The sequence below is a fragment of the Corvus hawaiiensis genome, chromosome 26, assembly GCF_020740725.1.
Source record: "Corvus hawaiiensis isolate bCorHaw1 chromosome 26, bCorHaw1.pri.cur, whole genome shotgun sequence".
In the NCBI taxonomy this organism is placed as follows: domain Eukaryota; kingdom Metazoa; phylum Chordata; class Aves; order Passeriformes; family Corvidae; genus Corvus; species Corvus hawaiiensis.
In genome coordinates, this window is record NC_063238.1 from 45,398,559 (window position 1) to 45,423,988 (window position 25,430).

Genomic DNA, 25,430 nt, shown 5'->3' on the forward strand with positions numbered 1-25,430 from the left:
TCTATGGGGCACAGGGTGGGCTGTGGGTCCCACAGGAGGATCTATGGGGCACAGGGTGGGTTGTGGGTCCCACGGGGGGATCTATGGGGTGCATGGGGGTCTATGGGGCACAGGGTGGGTTGTGGGTCCCACGGGAGGATCTATGGGGCACAGGGTGGGTTGTGGGTCCCACGGGGGGATCTATGGGGTGCATGGGCATCTATGGGGCACGGGGCCCCTTCAGTGGGGCGGTCGCAGGTGGTCTATGGGGCACACAGGGTCTATGGGAAAGCCGGGGGGGGCACACAGGGGTCTGTGGGGTGCAGCCCCTCACCCCCCGATGCCCCCCCAGATCCCTCCATCCGACCCCCGGACCTACAGACTCCAGGTGAGGGCGCTGCAGGGGGCTTTGGGGGGGGGGGAGCTGCTGTGGGGCCCCACTGTGGGGGTCTCTGGGGCTGGGGGGGTCTGTCCCTGTCCCCATTGCCCAGGGGACGGTGTCCCCATAGGGCGGGTGGCAGACGCGGTGCTGGTGGCACTGGGAGGGCTGGGATGGCCACGGGGGGTCAATCGATGACCACGGGAGTCCGTGGAGGGGCTGTGGGTGGGTGGGGGTCTGTCCCCACGTCCCCCCAGGCCAGATGGTGGACTGGTGGCACTGGGAGGGCTGGAATGACCACGGGGGGTCAATCGATGACCACAGGGTGTCCATGGAGGGGCTGTGGGTGGGTGGGGGTCTGTCCCCACGTCCCCCCAGGTGACCCTGTCCCCCCAGGCCAGATGGTGGACTGGTGGCACTGGGAGGGCTGGAATGACCACGGGGGTCAATCGATGACCACGGGGGTCAATCGATGGCCACAGGGTGTCCATGGAGGGGCTGTGGGTGGGTGAGGGTCTGTCCCCAGGTGACCCTGTCCCCCCAGGCCAGATGGTGGACTGGTGGCACTGGGAGGGCTGGAATGACCACGGGGGGTCAATCGATGGCCACAAGGTGTCCATGGAGGGGCTGTGGGTGGGTGGGGGTCTGTCCCCACGTCCCTCCAGGCCAGATGGTGGACTGGTGGCACTGGGAGGGCTGGAATGACCACGGGGGGTCAATCGATGACCACGGGGGTCAATCGATGGCCACAGGGTGTCCATGGAGGGGCTGTGGGTGGGTGGGGGTCTGTCCCCACGCCCCCCAGGTGACCCTGTCCCCCCAGGCCAGATGGTGGACGCGGTGCTGGCGGCTCTGGGCGCGGCGGCGCCGTTCCTGCGGCCCGGGCGAGCGCGAGCGCCTGGCGGCCACCACGCGTCCCTTCGACCCCCGCGCCGAGTGCTTCGTCCCCCACGCCGGGCACGAGTTCGTGAAGGGACGCGTGGTGGACAGACAAGGGGGCAGCGTCACCGTGGAGACCGAGCTGGGAGAGGTGACCCTGGGCGGTCACGGGGTCCTGGGGGTCACAGGGGTCACGGGGGGGATGTCACTGGGGGCACCGAGCTGGGAGAGGTGACCCTGGGGGGCTCGGGGTCCTGGAGGTCACAGGGGTCACGGGGGACATTGGGGTGATGTCACTGTGGGCACCGAGCTGGGAGAGGTGACCCTGGGGGGTCACGGGGACCTTGGGGTCATGGGGGGGTCACGGGGGTCATGGGGGACACTGGGGGGATGTCATTGTGGGCACCGAGCTGGGAGAGGTGACCCTGGGGGGTCACGGGGGGTTCGGGGTCATGGGGGTCACAGGGGTCATGGGGGACATTGGGGGGATGTCACTGAGCTGGGAGAGGTGACACTGGGGGTGTCATGGGGGTCTCGGGGACATGGGGACCTTGGGGTCACAGGGGACATTGGGGGGATGTCACTGTGGGCACCGAGCTGGGAGAGGTGACACTGGGGGGGGTCACAGGGGTCACGGTGGTCACGGGTGACACTGGGGGGTCACAGTGGACACTGGGGAGGTCACAGGGGTCACGGTGGTCACGGGTGACACTGGGGGGGTCACGGGTGACACTGGGGGGGGTCACAGGGGTCACGGAGGTCACGGGTGACACTGGGGGGTCACGGTGGACACTGGGGAGGTCACAGGGGTCACGGTGGTCACGGGTGACACTGGGGGGGTCACTGGGACCTTGGGGTCATGGGGGTCACAGGGGTCATGGGGGACATTGGGGGGATGTCACTGTGGGGACCGAGCTGGGAGAGGTGACACTGGGGGGGTCACGGGTGACACTGGGGGGGGTCATGGAGGTCACGGGTGACACTGGGGGGGTCACAGGGAGGTCACGGGGCGCTGGCGGTGGGGCCGGTGGAGGGGAGGACATCAGAGGTGACCCAGAGGTGACACAGCGGGACCACGGGGTGGGGCGGGGTCTTCACCCCTCCGTGACCCCCCCCCCCCCAGACGGTGACGGTGAAGGAGGGGGACGTGCACCAGCAGAACCCCCCCAAGTTCGACAAGATCGAGGACATGGCCATGCTGACGTTCCTGCACGAGCCCGCCGTGCTCTTCAACCTCAAGGAGCGCTACGCGGCCTGGATGATCTACGTGAGACCCCCCCAGAGACCCCAAAAACCGGGGGCCAGGAGGGACCCTGCCCCGAAGCTTGGGGGGGGGTTCGGAGAGGGGTCTGGGGGGGCGTCTGGGGGGGCCTGTGGGGTGTGTGGGGCTTCTGGGGGGTCTGTGGGGTATCTGGGATTTGGGGGGCTCCTGGGGGGGTCTATGGGGTATCTGGGATTTGGGGGGGTTCTATGGGGTATCTGGGACTTGGGGGGCTCCTGGGGGGGTCTATGGGGCATCTGGGACTTGGGGGGCTCCTGGGGGGTTCTATGGGGCATCTGGGATTTGGGGGGGTTCTATGGGGCATCTGGGACTTGGGGGGCTCCTGGGGGGGTCTATGGGGCATCTGGGACTTGGGGGGCTCCTGGGGGGTTCTATGGGGCATCTGGGATTTGGGGGGGTTCTATGGGGCATCTGGGACTTGGGGGGCTCCTGGGGGGGTCTATGGGGCATCTGGGACTTGGGGGGCTCCTGGGGGGTTCTATGGGGCATCTGGGATTTGGGGGGGTTCTATGGGGCATCTGGGATTTGGGGGGCTCCTGGGGGGGTCTATGGGGTGTCTGGGACTTGGGGGGCTCCTGGGGGGTTCTATGGGGCATCTGGGATTTGGGGGGGTTCTATGGGGCATCTGGGACTTGGGGGGCTCCTGGGGGGGTCTATGGGGCATCTGGGACTTGGGGGGCTCCTGGGGGGTTCTATGGGGCATCTGGGATTTGGGGGGGTTCTATGGGGCATCTGGGATTTGGGGGGCTCCTGGGGGGGTCTATGGGGTGTCTGGGACTTGGGGGGCTCCTGGGGGGGTCTATGGGGCGTCTGGGACTTGGGGGGCTTCCAGAACAGTCCATGGGGAACCTGGAACCTGAGGAGTTTTCCCGAGGGGGGAGGGGTCTGTGGGGCACCTCGAACTTGGAGGAGCTTCTGGGGGGGTCTTTGGGGCATCTGGGGGGGGGGGGGGGGTGTGTTTCTCCTCCAGACCCCTTTGGGCCGCCCAGATCCCAAAATGTCCCATCCCTGGCTCCCCTGAACCCCCCAGACCCAAAATGTCCAATCCTTGGACCCCCCAGAACCTTTCCTGGACCCCCAAAATGTCCCATCCTTGGACCCCCCCAGAACCTTTCCTGGACCCCCAAAATGTCCCATCCTTGGACCCCCCAGCCCCAAAATGTACCATCCTTGCCCCCCCAACCCCAAAATGTCCCATCCTTGGACCCCCCAGCCCCAAAATGTCCCACCTCCAGCCCCCCAGCCCCAAAATGTCCCATCTCTGGCCCCCCAGCCCCAAAATGTCCCACCTCCAGCCCCCCAGCCCCATCTCCAACCCTCCAGCCCCAAAATGTCCCATCCTTGGCCCCCCAGCCCCATCTCCAACCACCCTAGACCCCCACCAAAACCCCGCCCCACCCCTTCCCACACCCCTTGTTGTCCCCTCTGGGGGGGTGGGGTGTCCCCACGCGGGGGTGTCACCTCCTGACCCCCCCCGTTTGTCCCCCCAGACCTACTCGGGGCTGTTCTGCGTCACCGTGAACCCCTACAAGTGGCTCCCGGTCTACGACCCCCAAGTGGTGGCCACCTATCGGGGCAAGAAGCGCAACGAGGTCCCGCCCCACATCTTCTCCATCTCGGACAACGCCTACCAGTACATGCTGACAGGTGGGACCCCCAAAACGGGGCCTGGGGCTCACCTGGGCACGAGGAGACACCCGAGACCCCCGGTGACTCCTCCCAGTTTGGACCCATCTCAACCGGGAGGGTGGAGAAGCCCAACCCTACCCAAAAGCCCCAAAATCTCGCCCACCTTGCTCCTACCTGGTGCTCACCTGGGAGGGTGGGGAGCCCCAGGCCCCCCTGAAGACCCCCCCAGCCTCACCTGGGAGGCTGAAGACCCCCAAGATCCCCCAAACATCTCCCCCCGCCCCCCACCTTGGTCCTGCCTGACCTGGCGCTCACCTGGAGGGGTAGAGAAGGTCAACCCCCACCCCAGGACCCCCAACACAGCCCCAGCCTCACCTGGTGCTCACCTGGTTTGGAGACCCTCAAACCCCACCTGAAGAGCCCCAGTCTTGCCCCATCTTACCTGGGGTTGCCCTGAGAAGGGTTGGAGACCCCCAAGATCCTCAGCACCTGGCACACCTTGGCCCAGCCGGGTGCTCACCTGGGCAGGAGGAGATCCCCAAGACCTCCAGCATCTTCCTCACCTGGTCCCACCTGACCTGCTCCTCACCTGGGGGGGTCGGAGAACCCCAAATTCCAGCCCCTCAACATCTCCCCATCCTCATCCCGCCTGACCTGCTCCTCACCTGGGGGGTCAGAGAATCCCAAATTCCAGCCCCTCAACATCTCCCCATCCCGCCTGACCTGCTCCTCACCTGGGGGGTCAGAGAACCCCAAATTCCAGTCCCTCAACATCTCCCCATCCCGCCTGACCTGCTCCTCACCTGGGGGGTCAGAGAATCCCAAATTCCAGCCCCTCAACATCTCCCCATCCCGCCTGACCTGCTCCTCACCTGGGGGGTCAGAGAACCCCAAATTCCAGCCCCTCAACATCTCCCCATCCTCATCCCGCCTGACCTGCTCCTCACCTGGGGGGGCCGGAGAACCCCAAATTCCAGCCCCTCAACATCTCCCCATCCTCATCCCGCCTGACCTGCTCCTCACCTGGGGGGTCAGAGAATCCCAAATTCCAGCCCCTCAACATCTCCCCATCCCGCCTGACCTGCTCCTCACCTGGGGGGGATGAAGACCCCCAAGACCCCCCCTCGCCCCCTGACCCCTCTCTCCTCCCACAGACCGCGAGAACCAGTCCATCCTCATCACGTGAGTCCCCACCCCTGGCACCACCCCACAGATGTGGGGTGGGCCCAGGACCCCCGGGTGACCCCCACGACCCCTCGGGGACCCCCCCGGTGACGCCGTTGCCCCCCACCAGCGGCGAATCGGGGGCCGGGAAAACGGTGAACACCAAACGCGTCATCCAATACTTCGCCAGCATCGCCGCCATCGGCGACCGCAAGAAGGAGGCGGCCAACAGCAGCAAGGTAGGGGGGGCCCCGGGCACACCCCCGGCGTGGGGACCCTCCCCTGGCCCTGTCCCCACCCGCGGTGTCACCCCCCCGCCCCAGGGCACCCTGGAGGATCAAATCATCCAGGCCAACCCCGCGCTCGAGGCCTTCGGCAACGCCAAGACCGTGCGCAATGACAACTCCTCCCGATTCGTGAGTGGGGCGAGGCCCGGGGGAGGAGGCTGTGGGGCCTTGGGGTGAGGTCTGGGGGGCAGGACCTATGGGGCGGGGGGGGGCTGTGTCTGTGGGGCACAGCGGTGGGGCGGGGGTCTCCAGGTGGGTTCTGTGGGGTGGGGCCTGTGTCTGTGGGGCACAGTGGTGGGGCGGGGGTCTCCAGGTGGGTTCTGTGGGGTGGGGCCTGTGTCTGTGGGGCACAGTGGTGGGGCGGGGGTCTCCAGGTGGGTTCTGTGGGGTGGGGCCTGTGTCTGTGGGGCACAGCGGTGGGGCGGGGGTCTCCAGGTGGGTTCTGTGGGGTGGGGCCTGTGTCTGTGGGGCACAGCGGTGGGGCGGGGGTCTCCAGGTGGGTTCTGTGGGGTGGGGCCTGTGTCTGTGGGGCACAGTGGTGGGGCAGGGGTCTCCAGGTGGGTTCTGTGGGGTGGGGCCTGTGTCTGTGGGGCACAGCGGTGGGGCGGGGGTCTCCAGGTGGGTTCTGTGGGGTGGACGTCAGAGGTTGGGGTCTGTGGGGTGGGGCCTGTGTCTGTGGGGCACAGTGGTGGGGCAGGGATCTGTGGGTGGGTTCTGTGGGGTGGACGTTGTAGGTTGGGGTCTGTGGGGTGGGGATCTCCAGGTGGGTTCTGTGGGGTGGACATCAGAGGTTGGGGTCTTTGGGGTGGGGCCTTTGTCTGTGGGGCACATCAGTGGGGCAGGGGTCTCCAGGTGGGTTCTGTGGGGTGGACGTTGGAGGTTGGATTCTTTGTCTGTGGGGCACAGCGGTGGGGCGGGGGTCTCCAGGTGGGTTCTGTGGGGTGGACGTCAGAGGTTGGGGTCTTTGGGGTGGGGCCTGTGTCTGTGTGGCACAGCAGTGGGGCGGGGGTCTGTGGGTGGGTTCTGTGGGGTGAGGGTCTCCAGGTGGGTTCTGTGGGGTGGGGGTCTGTGGGTGGGTTCTGTGGGGTGGACGTTGTAGGTTGGGTTCTGTGGGGTGGGGATCTCCAGGTGGGTTCTGTGGGGTGGGCGTCAGAGGTTGGGGTCTGTGGGGTGGGGGTCTGTGGGTGGGTTCTGTGGGGAGGAGACTGTAGGTTGGGATCTATGGGGCAGGGTCCATTGGGATCTGTGGGGCGTGGCCAATGGGGCGGGGTCTGAAGTTCACAGCGGTACAGGGGACGGGGTCTGGGGGACAGGACCTACGGGGAAGGGTCTGTTGGGTGGGGTCTATAGGGGGGCCTCTGTGGGGCAGGGTCTCTTTATGGGGCCTATGGGGTGGGGCCTATGGCCCCCCACAGCCCTCCCCCACCGCCCTTGCAGGGGAAATTCATCCGGATCCACTTTGGGGCCACCGGGAAGTTGGCGTCGGCCGACATCGAGACCTGTGAGTGGCCACGGGCCGGTGGGAGCAGGGGTTGGCCACCCACAAGTCCACGTGTCCAGAGATCTCCTTGTCCCTCTGTCTGTCTCCTCATGTCTCCGTCCCTCCATCCATCCGTCCCTCCCCCCGTCCATCCCTCCATCCATCCATGTGTCCATCTGTCTTCCTGGTGGATGGATCCATGAGTTGTCCATCCCTCCATCCATCTCCTCACCCCTCTGTCTGTCCCTCCACTTGTCCATCCTTCCGTCCCTCTCCATGGTTGATAGATCCATGAGTGGTGTCCCGTCCTGTTGTCCGTCCCTCCATCTCCTTGTCCCACCATCCATCTGAGCCTCCGTCTCCATCCTACTCGTCACTTACCCATCCATCTCTTCATCCCTCCACGCGTCCATCCCTCCACCCTTCTCTCCATGTCTCCATCCCTCTCCTCATCCCACCTTCTCCCCATCCACCCCTCTCCAGACCTCCTGGAGAAGTCCCGCGTCATCTTCCAGCTCAAGGCGGAACGGAACTACCACATCTTCTACCAGATCCTCTCCAACAAGAAGCCGGAGCTGCTGGGTGAGCCGGGCCACCACCGTGGCCTCGGGGCTTCTCCTTCCCCCCTCCTCCCGAAATTTGGGGTGGTTTGGGGAGACTGGGAATGCTCAGCGGTGTCTCCATCCTGCACCAGAGATGCTGCTGGTCACCTCCAACCCCTACGACTACGGTTACGTGTCCCAGGGTGAGGTGACCGTGGCCTCCATCGATGACTCCGAGGAGCTGATGGCCACTGATGTGAGCGGGGTGGGGTGGAGGGAGGGATGAGTCCATGGATGGTTGGATGGATGGATAGATGTGTCCTCAGATGGATGGATGGATGTTTCCATGGATCAACGAGTCCATGGATGGATGGATGGATAGATGTGTCCTCGGATGGATGGATGGATGGATCTGTGGATATAAAGGTCCTCAAATGGATGGATGAGTCCACGGATGGATGGATGAAATCCTCAACAGGATTGATGGAAGAATCCATGGACGGGTGAATCCTCACAAGGACGGACGGACGGATGGATGGATGGATGGATGGATGGATGGATGAGCCCATGACTGGATGGATGAAGTTCTCAAATGGATGGATGGATGGATGAGTCCATGGATGGATAAGTCCTCAGAAGAATGGATGGATCAATGGATGCATGAGCCCATGGATGGTTGGATGGATCCAGGATAAATGAGTCCTGAACTGGACAAATGAGCCCATGGATGAATGAACAAGTCCATGGACAAGTCCTTCAAGTGGACAAGCCCATGGCTGGATGTGTCCCCATTGGCCAGCTGGGCCAATGAGTGGGAAGGGCAGTGGGAGGGACCCACAGGTGGTGACCACCACAGGTAGTGACCAGCAGAGGCCATGTCCTCACCTGGTCCCTCCCCCCACCCCCTCCACCCCTCCCAGAGTGCCTTTGATGTCCTGGGCTTCACGGCCGAGGAGAAGGCCGGTGTCTACAAGCTGACGGGCGCCATCATGCACTTCGGCAACATGAAGTTCAAGCAGAAGCAGCGGGAGGAGCAGGCGGAGCCGGACGGCACCGAAGGCGGGTCGGGGCAAGGGGGTGACAGGTCAGGGAAGGGTCACCAGGTAAGGTGGCACCTGACCACGCGTCTCCCGCTCCACAGATGCCGACAAGTCCGCGTACCTGATGGGGCTGAACTCGGCCGATCTGCTCAAGGGCTTGTGTCATCCGCGCGTCAAGGTGGGCAACGAGTACGTCACCAAGGGGCAGAGCGTCCAGCAGGTCTACTACTCCATCGGCGCCTTGGCCAAGGCCGTCTACGAGAAGATGTTCAACTGGATGGTGGTGAGGATCAACAACTCGCTGGACACCAAGCAGCCGCGGCAGTACTTCATCGGCGTCTTGGACATCGCCGGCTTCGAGATCTTCGATGTGAGGCTCGAGGCGGGGCAGTGGCGTTGGGCCTTGAAGGGGTGGCATTGAGCCAGCTGGGTGTTGAGGGGGTCTCCTGTAGCTTCACGCTGACCTTGGGTGGAAATTTGGGTCTTTAAGTTGATGTCATGGAGTGTTGAGTCGACCTCATTGATCCTGTTGGGCATTGACTCCTTTGGGTGTTGAGTTGACCCTCTTGACCCCACTTGGGTGTTGTTTGGAACCCTTTGGATCTCAGGTTGACACCGTTGCTCTCATTCCACATTCTGTTGACCCTACTGGGTGTTGAGTTGTCCTCTTGACGCCCATTGGGCATCACCTTGACCCTGTTGGGTATTGAGTTGACCCCACTGATCCCATTTGACATTGTCTTCACCCCACTGGGTGTCAGATTGACCTTGTCCATCCCACTGGGCATCACTGTGACCCCACTGGGTGTTCCGTTGACCCTGTTGACCCTACTGAGCCTTGAGTTGGCCCCGTTGGGGGTTGAGTTGACACCATTGACTCAGATGGCCCCATTGGGTGCTGAGTTGACCCCATTGACTCAGTTGGCCCCGTTGGGGGTTGAGTTGACCCCATTGACTCAGTTGGCCCCGTTGGGGGTTGAGTTGACCCCATTGACTCAGTTGGCCCTGTTGGGGGTTGAGTTGACCCCATTGACTCAGTTGGCCCCGTTGGGGGTTGAGTTGACACCATTGACTCAGTTGGCCCCATCAGGTGTTGAGTTGACCCCATTGACTCAGTTGGCCCCGTTGGGGGTTGAGTTGACCCCATTGGGGGTTGATTTGACCCCATTGGGGGTTGAGTTGACCCCATTGACTCAGTTGGCCCCATTGGGTGTTGAGTTGGCCCTGTTGGGTGTTGAGTTGACCCCATTGACTCAATTGGCCCCGCTGGGTGTTGAGTTGACCCCACGGACTCCATCACCCGCCCCTCCCTCTCCTCCCCCAGTTCAACAGCTTTGAGCAGCTCTGCATCAACTTCACCAACGAGAAGCTGCAGCAGTTCTTCAACCACCACATGTTCGTGCTGGAGCAGGAGGAGTACAAGAAGGAGGGCATCGAGTGGGAGTTCATTGACTTCGGCATGGACCTGCAGGCCTGCATCGACCTCATTGAGAAGGTACCGCCTCCCCCAGGGCCTCAGGGGGCTGAGGGAGGAAGGTCCCTCCAGTTGGAGCCCCTCAGATGCCCCACGAGCTGCTTTTGGGTTGTCCATGGTATCCTCCCCGGCCAACGGGGTCTCCTCGTCCACAGCCCATGGGCATCATGTCCATCCTGGAGGAGGAGTGCATGTTCCCCAAGGCGTCGGACATGACCTTCAAGTCCAAACTCTATGACAACCACCTGGGCAAGTCGGCCAACTTCGGGAAGCCACGGAACATCAAGGGCAAGTCCGAGGCCCACTTCTCGCTCATCCACTACGCCGGCACTGTGGACTACAACATCCTGGGCTGGCTGGAGAAGAACAAGGACCCCCTCAACGAGACGGTGGTGGGGCTCTACCAGAAATCCGCCCTCAAGCTCTTGGCCCACCTCTTCTCCAACTACGCCGGGGCAGACTCTGGTGTGTGACGGAGGGATGAAGAAGACGGCTGCCCACAGCAGTTGTCCTCGTTCCCACCTCATCCCACCCCTCTCCTCCCCAGGTGGTGACAGCGGGAAGGGGAAAGGAGCCAAGAAGAAAGGTTCCTCCTTCCAGACTGTCTCAGCCCTTCACCGGGTGAGGGACGTGCACCGGGCCTGCCGTGGGGCAGGGGGAGAACAACCCCTGCTGTAGAGGGTGGTCCCACCACCCCCCAGCCCCTCCCCTGCTCCCCCATTGGTCACCCTCCTCTCTCCCGCCCAGGAGAACCTCAACAAGCTGATGGCCAACCTCAAGACCACCCACCCCCACTTCGTCCGCTGCCTGGTCCCGAACGAGCGGAAGGAGCCGGGTGAGCTGAGGGTGGGGATGGGGGGTTGGGGGGTGGGTGTGGCTCGTGGTTGACCCCTCACCTGCATCCCCCCACCAGGTGTGATGGACAACGCCCTGGTGATGCACCAGCTGCGCTGCAACGGGGTCCTGGAGGGAATCCGCATCTGCCGCAAGGGCTTCCCCAACCGCATCCTCTACGGGGACTTCCGCCAGCGGTGGGGACGTGGAGGGGGTTTGGGGAGGTGGGGACAACCCCACCGGGGCTGGTCTCAGGGGGTCATCTCCTCTCTGGCCCCCAGGTACCGCATCCTGAACCCCGCGGCCATCCCTGAGGGGCAGTTCATCGACAGCCGCAAGGGCGCCGAGAAGCTCCTGGGCTCCATCGACATCGACCACAACCAGTACAAGTTTGGGCACACCAAGGTGAGGTCATGTGGTCCCCGTTCCCTGTGGTGCCACCATCCTTCAGGTGTTGAGGACCCCATGGTCCCACCACTCACGAGTCCATCTGTCCCTCCCTATGTCCATCTGTTCCTCCCGGCCCCCTCACCCCATCCTTCCACCCACCCACCACAACCAGTTTGATCCCAGTGGGTGAGATCTCGTGGTCCCTGCTCCCTGTGGTCCCACCACCCAGGTGCTACGTGGACCCCATGATCCCCATGTCCATCTGTCCATCCCCATGTCCATCTGTCCATCCCCATGTCCATCTGCCCCCCCACTCACGCACCACCCCATCCTTCCACCACCGCAACCGCTTTGGGCACACCGTGGGGAGATCCTGTTGTCTCTGCTCCCTGTGGTCCCACCACCCAAGATGGACATGGACCTCATGGTCCCACCACCTTCTTCCCCACCTCCTCCCTCCCCTCAGGTCTTCTTCAAGGCGGGGCTGCTGGGGCAGCTGGAGGAGATGCGGGACGAGCGCCTGTCCCGCATCATCACCCGCATCCAGGCGCGGGCGCGGGGGCAGCTCATGCGCCTCGAGTTCAAGAAGATCGTGGAGCGCCGGTGAGACAGGGGTGGGGCTTCTGCTCACCTGGTCACCTGCTTGGGGATGTGGTGGTACCTAGGCCCTCCTCCTGGTAGGGACGCGCTGCTGGTGATCCAGTGGAACCTCCGGGCCTTCATGGGGGTGAAGAACTGGCCGTGGATGAAGCTCTACTTCAAGATCAAACCCTTGCTGAAGAGCGCAGAGACGGAGAAGGAGATGCAGGTGGGAGGAGGGAGCGGGGTGGGACCACCGATGGTCTGGGGGGTGATGGATGAGGGTCTTTGACCCGCTTGGGGTCTCCTGGAGCAGAACATGAAGGAGGAGTACGGGCGGCTGAAGGACGCCCTGGAGAAGTCAGAAGCGCGGCGGAAGGAGCTGGAGGAGAAGATGGTCTCCATGCTGCAGGAGAAGAATGATCTCCAGCTCCAAGTGCAGGCCGTGAGTCTGATCACCCCAAAACCACGTTATGGGGATGACCACCACCCCCACAGCCTCCAGGGCAGCCCCACTTCACCTGGTGTCCTCCCCTCCAACAGGAGCAGGACAACCTGAACGATGCCGAGGAGCGCTGTGACCAACTGATCAAGAACAAGATCCAGCTGGAGGCCAAGGTGAAGGAGCTGACGGAGAGGCTGGAGGATGAGGAGGAGATGAACGCCGAGCTGACGGCCAAGAAGAGGAAGCTGGAGGACGAGTGCTCGGAGCTGAAGAAGGACATCGATGACCTGGAGCTGACCCTGGCCAAGGTGGAGAAGGAGAAACACGCGACCGAGAACAAGGTGAGGGCAGAGAGAGGCCTCAGCCTCAAGGTGAGGGGACTTGAGTCTTGTTGGGTTGGGTTAAGGATACTCAAGGCTGGTTGGGTTGGGTTGAGACGACCAAGGATGGTTGAGTTGGGTTGAGAAGACGAAGTATTGGTTTGAGTTGAGGAGACCCAAGGCCGGGTGGAATCTGTTAGGATGGGTTGAGGAGACCCAAGGTGGGTTGGGAGGATCCAGTGTTGGTTGGGTTGGGCTCATCGAGAAGACCCAAAGTCCTTTGGGTTCTCCTGCTTTGAAAGAACCTCTTTGGCTGAGGTGAACATCAACCTCCCCTCACTGCCCCACCCTGGCACTGAGCTGGAGGCCGGACGCTTCTCCCACAGGTCAAGAACCTGACGGAGGAGATGGCGGGGCTGGACGAGACCATCACCAAGCTGACCAAGGAGAAGAAGGCCCTGCAGGAGTCCCACCAGCAGACGCTGGACGACCTGCAGGCCGAGGAAGACAAGGTCAACACCTTGACGAAGGGCAAAGTCAAGCTGGAACAGCAAGTGGACGACGTGAGTGTGGCCAGTCCCACCCCAGGTCCTGCTGAGGAACTTCTGGAGCAAAAACGAGCAAAACTTGAGGTGTGTCCCCATTTCTGTGTTCCCACACAGCTTGAAGGCTCCCTGGAGCAGGAGAAGAAGATCCGGATGGACCTGGAACGGGCCAAGAGAAAGCTGGAAGGAGACCTGAAGCTGACCCAGGAGAACATCATGGATCTGGAGAATGACAAGCAGCAGCTGGAGGAGAAGCTCAAGAAGTGAGGCTGGACCGCTCCTCCATGTGAGGTCCCATCGAGGGTCACAGGTGGGGCCTCACTGTCCCCCCTTCTTCCACAGGAAGGAGTTCGAGATCCACCAGCAGAACAGCAGGATCGAGGATGAGCAGGCGCTGGCTCTGCAGCTCCAGAAGAAGCTGAAGGAGCTACAGGTGGGGGGGAAGTTGGGTCTGGGCCTGCTTGGGTTGGGCTGGAGAATGTCCAGGTGGTTGGGTTGGGCTGAAGAGAAACCTGAGGGTTGAGCTGGAGAGTCTCAAGGTGGCTGGGCTGAGTAGAAGAGGCTCCACTTAGGTGGGTCAGTTTGGGTTGGGTTGAAGAGTCTCCGGCTGCTTGGGTTGGGTTGAGTGGAGGGGTTGGGTGGATCCCAGCCCAGCACCCTCTTGGTGCGCAGGCGCGGATCGAGGAGCTGGAGGAGGAGCTGGAGGCGGAGCGGACGGGCCGGGCCAAGGTGGAGAAGCAGCGCTCGGAGCTGTCCCGGGAGCTGGAGGAGCTCAGCGAGCGGCTGGAGGAGGCCGGTGGTGCCACCTCGGCGCAGCTGGAGCTCAACAAGAAGCGGGAGGCGGAATTCCAGAAGCTGCGGCGGGACCTGGAGGAGGCCACGCTGCAGCACGAGGCCACGGCGGCCGCGCTGAGGAAGAAACACGCCGACAGCGTGGCCGAGCTGGGCGAGCAGCTGGACAACCTGCAGCGCGTCAAGCAGAAGCTGGAGAAGGAGAAGAGCGAGCTCAAGCTGGAGCTGGACGACCTCAGCGCCAACGTGGAGCAGCTGATCAAGTCCAAGGTAGGAGGAGGCCGAGGTGGACAGCAGGGAATCATGGGATGGTTTGGGTGGGACAGGACCAAGAGGATCAGCCAGTTCCATCAACCAACAGGCAGGGACACTTCCCACTAGACCGGGTTGGGTTGGGTTGAGTTGTACTGAAGAACTTTCAGCTGGTTGAGTTGAAGGGTGTCCACCTTGTTGGGTTGAGTTGCGTTGAAGAACTTTCAGCTGGTTGAGTTGAAGGGTGTCCACCTTGTTGGGTTGAGCTGTGCTGGAGAACCTTCAACCGGCTGAGTTGGGTTGAGTGCCCACCTTGTTGGGTTGAGTTGTGCTGAAGAACTTTCAGCCGGTTGAGTTGGGTTGAGTTGTGCTGGAGAACCTTCAGCCGGTTGAGTTGAAGGGTGTCCACCTTGTTGGGTTGAGTTGTGCTGAAGAACTTTCAGCTGGTTGAGTTGGATTGAGTTGTGCTGGAGAACCTTCAGCCGGTTGAGCTGAAGGGTGTCCACCTTGTTGGGTTGAGTTGTGCTGAAGAACTTTCAGCTGGCTGAGTTGGATTGAGTTGTGCTGGAGAACCTTCAACCGGTTGAGTTGGGTTGAGTGTCCACCTTGTTGGGTTGAGCGGTGCTGGAGAACCTTCAGCCAGTTGAGTTGAAGAGTCTCTGAGTGGTTGGGTTGGGTGGATCCCACCCAGGGACACCTTCCACTAGCCCAGGTAGCTCCAAGCCCTGTCCAACCTGGCCTTGGACACCTCCAGCGATGGGGCACGTCCAGTCCACTGTAACCTCTGGCCCCTCCCTGCAGGTGGCCATGGAGAAGGTGTCGCGCTCCATGGAGGACCAGGCTGCCGAGCACTTGGCCAAGCTGGAGGAGACCCAACGTGTCCTCAACGACGCCAACACCCAACGGGCCAAGCTGCAGACGGAGAACGGTGAGAGCTGACCCGGGGCAGCCCCACCTCCCCCCGCCCCACAGCTGCACCCCCACCCCCCACCCCACCTTAAGCCCGCCCCACACCTGAAGCTCCGCCCACCCGTGCAGGTGAGCTCTCGCGGCAGCTGGAGGAGAAGGAGGCGCTGGTGTCCCAGCTGACCCGCGGGAAGGCGTCCTACACCCAGCAGCTGGAGGACCTGCGCAGGCAGCTGGAGGAGGAGATGAAGGTGGGGTCAGGTGGGGGGGTGAGAAGACCTGGGAGGGGCCCAGGTGGGTCACAGGTGTCCTTCGCCCTCGTGGTCACTGGTTCAGACCAGTGGGGTTGGGTGGGTCCACCTGCAGTGGTTCCATCTAAGGTGGGGGGTTGGGGCCCATCTACAGGGGGTTCCCCTGTAGAAGGTCTGGGAAGGGTGGGGTTGGTCCATGGAAGGTCTAGTTGGGTCGGGGTGATGAAGACCAGCTCTTGCTGAGCTGGAGACCCCCCCAAGAAGCTCAAGTTGGCTTGGATCCAATGGTCCCGCCTTCTCCTGAAGGTGTAAGGAAGGTTGAGCTGATCTGGAAGAGGCTGGGTTGGTCTACGGAAGGTCCAGGGATGATTGGGTTGGTCTGGAGGAGGTTGGGTTGGTCTAAAGAGGGTCCAAGGATGGTTGGGTTGGTCTGGAGAAGGTTGGGTTGGGTTGGTCTAGGGAAGGTCCAAGGATGGTGGGTTGGTCTGGAGAAGGTTGGGTTGGGTTGGTCTAGGGAAGGTCCAAGGATGGTTGGGTTGGTCTGGAGAAGGTTGGGTTGGTCTACAGGAGTTGTGGTGATGCAGACCAGCTCTTGTCGAGCCAGAGACACCCAAGAGGACTCCAGATGACCTGGACCCAAGGGTGCCACCTTCTCCCCACCAGGCCAAGAACGCGCTGGCGCACGTGCTGCAGTCGGCCCGGCACGACGGGGACCTGCTGCGGGAGCAGTACGAGGAGGAGACCGAGGCCAAGGCCGAGCTCCAGCGCTCGCTCTCCAAGGCCAACTCCGAGGTGGCCCAGTGGAGGACCAAGTACGAGACAGATGCCATCCAACGCACCGAGGAGCTGGAGGAGGCCAAGTGAGTCATCACCCCGTGGATGGAGCTTCTGTGGGGTCAGGGGTGGAGACCACCGACGGGAGAAGGTTTTGGAGGTTGTCATCTCCTCATGGATGTAGCTCCTGTGGGGTCAGAGGGGTGGAGACCAACCGCTGGAGAAGGTTCTGGAGGAGGCCAAGTGAGTCTTGCCCCATAGATGGAGATTCTGTGGGCTTGGGGAGGTGGAAACCACCGGCAAAGGTTCTGGAGAAGGTACAGCGACCTGCAGATGGTAGAGGAGATGCAGAGCAGAACCTTGGCCCATGGCTGGGTGGGAGAAGGGTTTGAGTGGCCCCACCTGGCCCGTGGGTGACCCCAAGTGGTGCCCGGGGCAGGAAGAAGCTGGCGCAGCGGCTGCAGGAGGCCGAGGAGGCCGTGGAGGCCGTCAACGCCAAGTGCTCCTCGCTGGAGAAGACCAAGCACCGGCTGCAGAACGAGATCGAGGACCTGATGGCCGACGTGGAGCGGTCGAACGCGGCTGCTGCCGCCCTGGACAAGAAGCAGAGGAACTTCGATAAGGTGGCCGGGGGTGGCCGGGTGGGGCTGCTGGGGTGGGGCCAGGTGCCTGTGGGGTGACACCTGGCGGTCCCCAGGTGTTGGCCGAGTGGAAGCAGAAGTTCGAGGAGTCACAGACAGAGCTGGAGGCGTCGCAGAAGGAGGCCAGGGCCCTCAGCACCGACCTCTTCAAGCTGAGGAACATCTACGAGGAGTCCCTGGAGCATCTGGAGACCTTCAAGAGGGAGAACAAGAACCTCCAAGGTGACAACACGGGTCCCTCCGCCCACCTGGGCGTTCCCTGCCCGTTCCCGCGGGGTCTGACAGGGTCTCACCTGGGCAGAGGAGATCTCGGACCTCACGGAGCAGCTCGGCGCTGGTCACAAATCCATCCATGAGCTGGAGAAGGTCCGGAAGCAGCTGGATGCCGAGAAGCTGGAGCTCCAAGCTGCTCTGGAGGAGGCTGAGGTGGGACAAGCCCCGTCCCTCCCTGTCGCTGCGTTCTCCTGGTGGGACGTCCATCCTCTGTGGTCCTCAAGGTCGTGTCTGTCCCCACCCAGGCCTCCCTGGAGCACGAGGAGGGGAAGATCCTGAGGGCGCAGCTGGAGTTCAACCAGGTGAAGGCGGAGTACGAGCGCAAGCTGGGCGAGAAGGAGGAGGAGATGGAGCAGGTGAAGCGCAACCACCTGCGCGTGGTGGAGTCGCTGCAGACCTCGCTGGACGCCGAGACCCGGAGCCGCAACGAGGCCCTGAGGCTGAAGAAGAAGATGGAGGGCGACCTCAACGAGATGGAGATCCAGCTCAGCCACGCCAACCGCAGTGCCAACGAGGCCCAGAAGCAGGTCAAGGCTCTGCAGGGCTACCTGAAGGTACCTGTCATGGGGACATCGAGGTCCTGAAGGTACCTGTCCATGGGGACGTGGAGGTGTAGGAGGTACCTGGAGGTCCCATGGGGACATGGAGGTGTAGGAGGTCCTGAAGGTCCCTGTCCATGGGGACATGGAGGTGTAGGAGATACCTGAAGGCCCCATGGGGACATTGAGGTCCTGAAGGTCCCTGTCCATGGGGACCTTGGGGTGTAGGAGGTCCCACCACCCAGCAGGAGTGGTTGGATGGACATTCCCCTCCCTCCCCACCACCCCCCAGTCAGGTGGACCCGCCACCCCTTCCCCACCCCATGGCCGGGTGGACCCACCACCCCTTCCCACCACCCCCCAGGACACGCAGCTGCAGCTGGACGACGCGGCGAGGGTCGGGGAGGACCTGAAGGAGAACATGGCCATGGTGGAGCGCAGGAACACCCTGCTGCAGTCAGAGCTGGAGGAGCTCCGGGGCCTGGTGGAGCAGACCGAGAGGGCCCGGAAATTGGCCGAGCAGGAGCTGATCGAGGCCAGCGAGAGGGTCCAGCTCCTCCACTCACAGGTGAGACCTCACCTGCCTGCCAGGACAGGAGCTACCTCCATCCAGGGATGCTCCGACCCAGGAGAAACAGCTCTGATTGCTCGGCTGGGGACCTCGAGGTGGCTCAGGGTGGTGTGGACCTGAGGGCCTCACCTTGGTTGGGTTCATCTAAAGAAAGTCCAAGGAGTGTTGGGTTGGTTCATGGAAGGTCTGGTTGACAAAGACCAGCTCTTGCTGAGCTGGAAGCCCCCAAGATGGCTCCAGTTGACCTGGACCAAACAGTGCCACCTTCTCCTGAAGGTCTGAGGAAGGCTGGGTTGGTCCAAGGAAGGTTGGGTTCTCTTCCATGTTGCATCACCAAGATCTCCAGATCCTTCAACCTGCAGGGTTATGGGGGAGTCTCCAAGGCCTAAGGGGGCACTGAGGGGTGGGACAGCAGCCCCAGGGCCACCTCTTGAGGTCCCTCCCTGTCCCCCCAGAACACCAGCCTCATCAACCAGAAGAAGAAGATGGAAGGTGACATCTCCCAGCTGCAGACGGAGGTGGAAGAGGCCGTCCAGGAGTGCCGGAACGCTGAGGAGAAGGCCAAGAAGGCCATCACCGACGTGAGTGTCACGGTGGGGCCGCCGCCGGGGCCACCACAGAGGACACGCCATGGACCCCTCCTTGTCCCCCCATGGGCAGGCGGCCATGATGGCGGAGGAGCTGAAGAAGGAGCAGGACACGAGCGCGCACCTGGAGCGGATGAAGAAGAACATGGAGCAGACCATCAAGGACCTGCAGCTGCGGCTGGACGAGGCCGAGCAGTTGGCGCTCAAGGGGGGCAAGAAGCAGCTGCAGAAGCTGGAGGGGCGCGTGCGGGAGCTGGAGAACGAGCTGGAGGCCGAGCAGAAGCGCAACGCCGAGAGCGTCAAGGGGCTGCGCAAGTCCGAGCGGCGCGTCAAGGAGCTCAGCTACCAGGTGAGACCATGGGGGTGACACCATGGGGATGCGTCAAGGAGCTCAGCTACCAGGTGAGACCATGGAGGTGACACCGTGGGGACGGGTCAAGGAGCTCAGCTACCAGGTGAGACCATGGAGGTGAGACCATGGGGATGACACCATGGAGGCGACACCATGGAGGTGGGCCAAGGAGCTCAGCTACCAGGTGAGACCATGGGGGTGAGACCATGGAGGTGAGACCATGGGGATGGGTCAAGGAGCTCAGCTGCCAGGTGAGACCATGGGGGTGAGACCATGGAGGTGAGACCATGGGGATGGGTCAAGGAGCTCAGCTGCCAGGTGAGACCATGGAGGTGAGACCATGGGGATGGGTCAAGGAGCTCAGCTACCAGGTGAGACCATGGGGGTGACACCATGGGGGTGAGACCATGGAGGCGACACCATGGAGGTGGGTCAAGGAGCTCAGCTACCAGGTGAGACCATGGAGGTGAGACTCAGGTCCCAGGGGAGACCACCAGGGTGGGTGAAATTCAGCTACCAGGTGAGATCATGAAGGTGGGACAGGCTCAGCTACCACCAGCACACAGCACGGTCCCTCAGTGGGGGACCAAAACCATGCACAGATGGTGGCCACAGGGACACAGATGACCCACAACATTCCTTGGGTGACCATGAGGATGTGGGTGACCCAGAACATCACCCTGGTGGCCAGGGGGACACAGGAGGTGTCCGGAAAGGGAAACAGGTGCAGGAGTTCTGGTCGTGCTCTGGTCCAGTGTCCATCCCTGTCCCTGTTCCCCCAGACGGAGGAGGACAAGAAGAACCTGCTGCGGCTGCAGGACCTGGTGGACAAACTGCAGATGAAAGTCAAGGCCTACAAGCGACAGGCGGAGGAGGCGGTGGGTGACTGGGAGGGATGGATGGATCCATGGAGGGATGGATGGATCCATGGATGGATCCATGGAGGGATGGATGGATGGAGGGATGGATGGATCCATGGATGGATCCATGGAGGGATGGAGGGATGGATGGATGGATGGATGGATGGATCCATGGAGGGATGGATGGATCCATGGATGGATGGATGATGGATCCATGGATGGATGATGGGATTGCAGGAAGAACAAGATGAGCTGATGGATGGACCCATGGATGGATGGATTGATGGATGAAGATGACGGATGGAGGGATGGATCCATGGATGGATGGAGGGATTGCAGGAAGAACAAGACGGGCTGATGGATGGATGATGGATGGATGGATCCATGGATAGATGATGGATGGATGATGGGATTGCAGGAAGAACAAGATGAGCTGATGGATGGAACCATGGATGGATCCATGGATGGATGATGGATGGGTTGATGGACAAAGATGATGGATGGATGGATGGATCCACGGATGGATGGATCCATGGATGGATGATGGGATTGCAGGAAGAACGAGCAGATGCTGATGGATGGAAGGGGGACAAGGGTGGGCAGAGAGAGGGACAGAGGGACAGGGGGACAAGGACGGTGGGATGGACAGAGGAAGAGATGGAAGAGGGGAAGGTGGGACTGACGGGGGGATGGATGGCTCCATGGATGGATGGAAGAGAAGGATGGACAGATGGATGAAGCCACCCCTGTGACGTCCCCCGTGCCCCCAGGAGGAACAGGCCAACACCAACCTGGCCAAGTTCCGGAAGGCGCAGCACGAGCTGGACGAGGCCGAGGAGCGCGCGGACATCGCCGAGTCCCAGGTCAACAAACTGCGGGCCAAGAGCCGCGACATCGGAGCCAAGGTGGGACCTCCCCAGTACCCCCTGGAACCTCCCCACAGCTGCCCCACAACCCCCCTGGAGCTCCTGTCTTCTCTCCCACCCCACTCCAGAAGCTGCACGATGAGGAGTGACCCATCCCCAGGAGGGACACACCAGATTCACCCTCACCACCATGAGTGACCCCCTCACCACCATGAGTGACCCCCTCACCACCACGAGTGACCCCTCACCACCATGAGGGACTCCACTGCCACCACAAGTGACCCACCGTGATAAAGGACCCACCGTGACAATGGCTGACCAACCACCACCATCATGGAGCCACCACCGCCATCATGGACCCACTACCAAAGACCCATGACGATGATGATGATGATGATGGACCTACCACCATCATGGAGCCACCACCGCCATCATGGACCCACTACCGAAGACCCATGACGATGATGATGATGATGATGGACCCACCACCATCATGGAGCCACCACCGCCATCATGGACCCACTACCGAAGACCCATGACGATGATGATGATGATGATGGACCCACCACCATCATGGAGCCACCACCGCCATCATGGACCCACTACCGAAGACCCATGACGATGATGATGATGATGATGGACCTACCACCATCATGGAGCCACCACCGCCATCATGGACCCACTACCGAAGACCCATGACGATGATGATGATGATGATGATGATGATGCTGATGATGATGGACCCACCACCATCATGGAGCCACCACCTCCGACCCATCACGATGATGATGGACCACCACAACAGACCGATGATGATGGTCATGGACCCATCACCACCACAATGATGGCCCCATGATGATGATGATGATGATGATGGGACCACCACCACAAGTGACCCCCAACCCCACAACGGACCCTCTCCCCACCAGTGACACCCCCCCACCCCCCGTCCAAGACGAGGGGACCCCAACGCCATCATGAATTCATTAATGAGCCACGAGAGGGACACGATGTCCCCTCGCCCACCCCACCCCACCAACACGACCCTGAGCAGCACCAGGTGTGGGACGAGGTTTAATTTGGGGGGCAGGACCCCCAAAGTGGGGAGGGGACACAGGGGGACAAGGGGACAGTGGTGGGGGGCGGTGGCCGTCAGCCGCGCTCCGTGTCGGGATCTGGAGGAGGAACAGTTGGAGATGGTGGAGAAGGAGGACCCAGGTGTCCCCCACCGCCACCCAAGGGTGACCCAGGTGTCCCACCCCACCCAAGGGTGACCCAGGTGTCCCCAGGCCCCACCCAAGGGTCTCCCACCCCACCCAAGGGTGACCCAGGTGTCCCACCCCGAGGCCCCCGTGGCCCTCACCGTGTCCCAGGGCCGGGGCCACCCGGGTGCGGAAGGTGACGAAGGTGTCAAAGGCGAAGACCAAGGCGAGGACGAGGCTGAAGGTCTGGGGGTGGGGGGAGGGGAAAAGGGCGTGGCCCGGTCAGGCAGGGGCGGGGCTCAGGTGGGGGGCGGGGCTTGGGGACACTCACGAAGGTGGTGGCAGCCAGGGCGTCGCGGGACGAGGCCAAGGCCACCAGGGCCACCACGAGGAAGATGAGGGTCCCACTGACCGCCCGGAGCAGGTCCTGGGGGACGGGAGAGGGGACGCTGTGGGGACATCGAGGGACACCATGGGGGATGGGGGTGGGGACACCATGGGGACACCACTGGGACGTGGGGGGGACAGGGAGGAGACACCATGGGGATGACACGGGGACATGAAGGGGACATTGAGGGGACACAGAGTGGTGACAGTGGGGGACACCATGGAGGCATCAGGAGGGGACATGGATGGGACACCGGAAGGACAGAATGGGGACATCATGGAGGACACCATGGGGACAGGGAGGGCCACCATGGAGAATGACATGGGGACAGGGAGGGCCACCATGGGGACAGGGGGGGCCACCATGGAGGACACCATGGGGACAGGGAGGGCCACCATGGGGACAGGGGGGGCCACCATGGAGGATGACACGGGGACATGGAGAGCCACCATGGGGACACCATGGGGACAGGGAGGGCCACCATGGGGACATGGAGAGCCACCATGGAGGATGACACGGGGACATGGAGAGCCACCGTGGGGGACATGGAGGGCCACCATGGAGGATGACATGGGGACATGGAGGGCCACCATGGGGACAGGGAGGGCCACCATGGGGACATGGAGAGCCACCATGGAGGATGACACGGGGACATGGAGGGGACATTGTGGAGGCCACCATGGGGACATGGAGGGCCACCATGGAGGATGACATGGGGACATGGAGGGGCCACCATGGAGAACACCATGACGTGATGACAATGGGGACACCGGAGGGACATCGTGGGGGACACAGGGTTGTGACAAGAGGGGACGCCATGGAGGATGACATGGGGACATGGAGGGGACATTGTGGAGGCCACCATGGGGACATGGAGGGCCACCATGAGGATATGGAGGGCCACCATGGAGGACACCATGGGGACATGGAGGAACATGGTGGGGGGGGGGGGGGGACACTGTGGGGGAGGTGTCACCCAGGGGGGGTCCCCAGGAGGTTCCCGAGGGTCCCGCAGGTGCCAGCGCGGGTTTGTCCCCGTTTGTCCCCGTTTGTCCCCGAGGGTCCCGTACCAGGCAGGTGCCGTAGCCGGGGGGCAGCTGGGGGGGGTCCCGCAGCAGGAGCCCCCCCAGGGCCGCAGCCCCCGCCAGGGTCTGGAGCAGCGCCGGGGCCAAGGTGGGGGGCGCGGGGGGGGCCAGCAGGGCCACCACCCCCCCGGACAGCACCTGGGGGGACATCGGGGGGTCACAGAGGGGCCAGCAGGGCCACCACCCCCCCGGACAGCACCTGGGGGGACATCGGGGGGTCACAGAGGGGCCAGCAGGGCCACCACCCCCCCGGACAGCACCTGGGGGGACATCGGGGGGTCACAGAGGGGCCAGCAGGGCCACCACCCCCCCGGACAGCACCTGGGGGACATCGGGGGGTCACAGAGGGGCCAGCAGGGCCACCACCCCCCTGGGGGGACATCGGGGGGTCACAGAGGGGCCAGCAGGGCCACCACCCCCCTGGGGGGACATCGGGGGGTCACAGAGGGGCCAGCAGGGCCACCACCCCCCCGGACAGCACCTGGGGGACATCGGGGGGTCACAGAGGGGCCAGCAGGGCCACCACCCCCCTGGGGGGACATCGGGGGGTCACAGAGGGGCCAGCAGGGCCACCACCCCCCTGGGGGGTGACACCAGTTGGGCTCCCAGTGCCACCTCAGTGCCCCCCCAGTGCTCCCAGTTCCCCATTCTCAGTGCTCTCAGTTCCGCATTACCAGTTCCCCCAGTGCTCCCAGTTCCCCATTACCAGTTCCCCCAGTGCTCCCAGTTCCCCGCTCCCAGTTCCCCCAGTGCTCCCAGTTCCCCATTACCAGTTCCCCCAGTGCCCCATTACCAGTTCCCCCAGTGCTCCCAGTTCCCCATTCCCAGTGTTCCCAGTGCTCCCAGTTCCCCATTACCAGTTCCCCCAGTTCCCCCAGTTCCCCATTCCCAGTGCTCCCAGTTCCCCATTACCAGTTCCCCCAGTGCTCCCAGTTCCCCGCTCCCAGTTCCCCCAGTGCTCCCAGTTCCCCATTACCAGTTCCCCCAGTTCCCCATTACCAGTTCCCCCAGTTCCCCCAGTGCTCCTAGTTCCCCCAGTGCCCCATTACCAGTTCCCCCAGTTCCCCTAGTGCTCCAGTTCCCCATTACCAGTTCCCCCAGTTCCCCCAGTGCTCCCAGTTCCCCATTACCAGTACCCCCAGTTCCCCCAGTGCTCCCAGTTCCCCATTACCAGTTCCCCCAGTTCCCCCAGTGCTCCCAGTTCCCCATTACCAGTACCCCCAGTTCCCCCAGTGCTCCCAGTTCCCCATTACCAGTTCCCCCAGTTCCCCCAGTGCTCCCAGTTCCCCATTACCAGTACCCCCAGTTCCCCCAGTGCTCCCAGTTCCCCATTACCAGTTCCCCCAGTTCCCCCAGTGCTCCCAGTTCCCCATTACCAGTTCCCCCGCCAGCAGCAGCCCCCGGGGCGTTCTCAGCACCCCCAGGTCGAAGACCCCCGGCGGCTCCGGCTGCCCCATAGCGGGGGGGGTCCCGGGGGGGTCCCGGGGGGGTCCGGCTGGGGGGGTCCCTGTGGGGTCTGGGGGGGTCCGGGTGGGTCCCTGTGGGGTCTGGGGGGGGGGGGGGGGTCGCCTGTGGGGTCCTGGGGGGATCCTGGGGGTCCCCTGTGGGGTCTGGGGGGGATCCTGGGGGGTCTGGGGGGGTCCCGGGGGGGTCCCTGTGGGGTCTGGGGGGGTCCCGAGGGGATCCTGGGGGTCCCTGTGGGGTCCTGGGGGTGTCCGGGGGGTCCCTGTGAGGTCTGGGGGGGGGGTCCCGAGGGGATCCTGGGGGGTCCTGGGGGTCCCTGTGGGGTCTGGGGGGGATCCTGGGGGGGTCTGGGGGGGTTCCCGGGGGGTCTGGGGGGGTC

General features: G+C 63.0%; 1 protein-coding gene and 1 pseudogene across 4 annotated transcripts; one reads left to right on the forward strand and one right to left on the reverse strand.

The window, feature by feature from the left end:
• The first annotated feature begins 1,186 nt into the window (after positions 1-1,186).
• On the forward strand, positions 1,187-21,132 carry LOC125316919 (annotated as a pseudogene).
• Positions 21,133-21,877: 745 nt separating this feature from the next.
• On the reverse strand, positions 21,878-25,116 carry LOC125316914 (CKLF-like MARVEL transmembrane domain-containing protein 5). 4 transcript variants are annotated; one of them, XM_048286326.1, is made up of 5 exons: positions 24,964-25,110; positions 23,573-23,725; positions 22,446-22,541; positions 22,253-22,360; positions 21,878-22,087 (listed from the first exon to the last, which is right to left on the reverse strand). In XM_048286326.1, exons 1-5 carry the CDS (start codon positions 25,042-25,044, stop codon positions 21,899-21,901), a joined length of 627 nt encoding a protein of 208 aa, XP_048142283.1. In that variant the 5' UTR covers positions 25,045-25,110; the 3' UTR covers positions 21,878-21,898. The 4 variants fall into 4 exon arrangements, with proteins under 4 accessions (XP_048142283.1, XP_048142284.1, XP_048142285.1 ...); XM_048286328.1 differs by having other exon boundaries at positions 21,974-22,087; positions 22,276-22,360; positions 24,964-25,099; XM_048286327.1 differs by lacking the exon at positions 22,253-22,360 and having other exon boundaries at positions 24,964-25,116.
• Between the last annotated feature and the right edge of the window lie 314 nt (positions 25,117-25,430).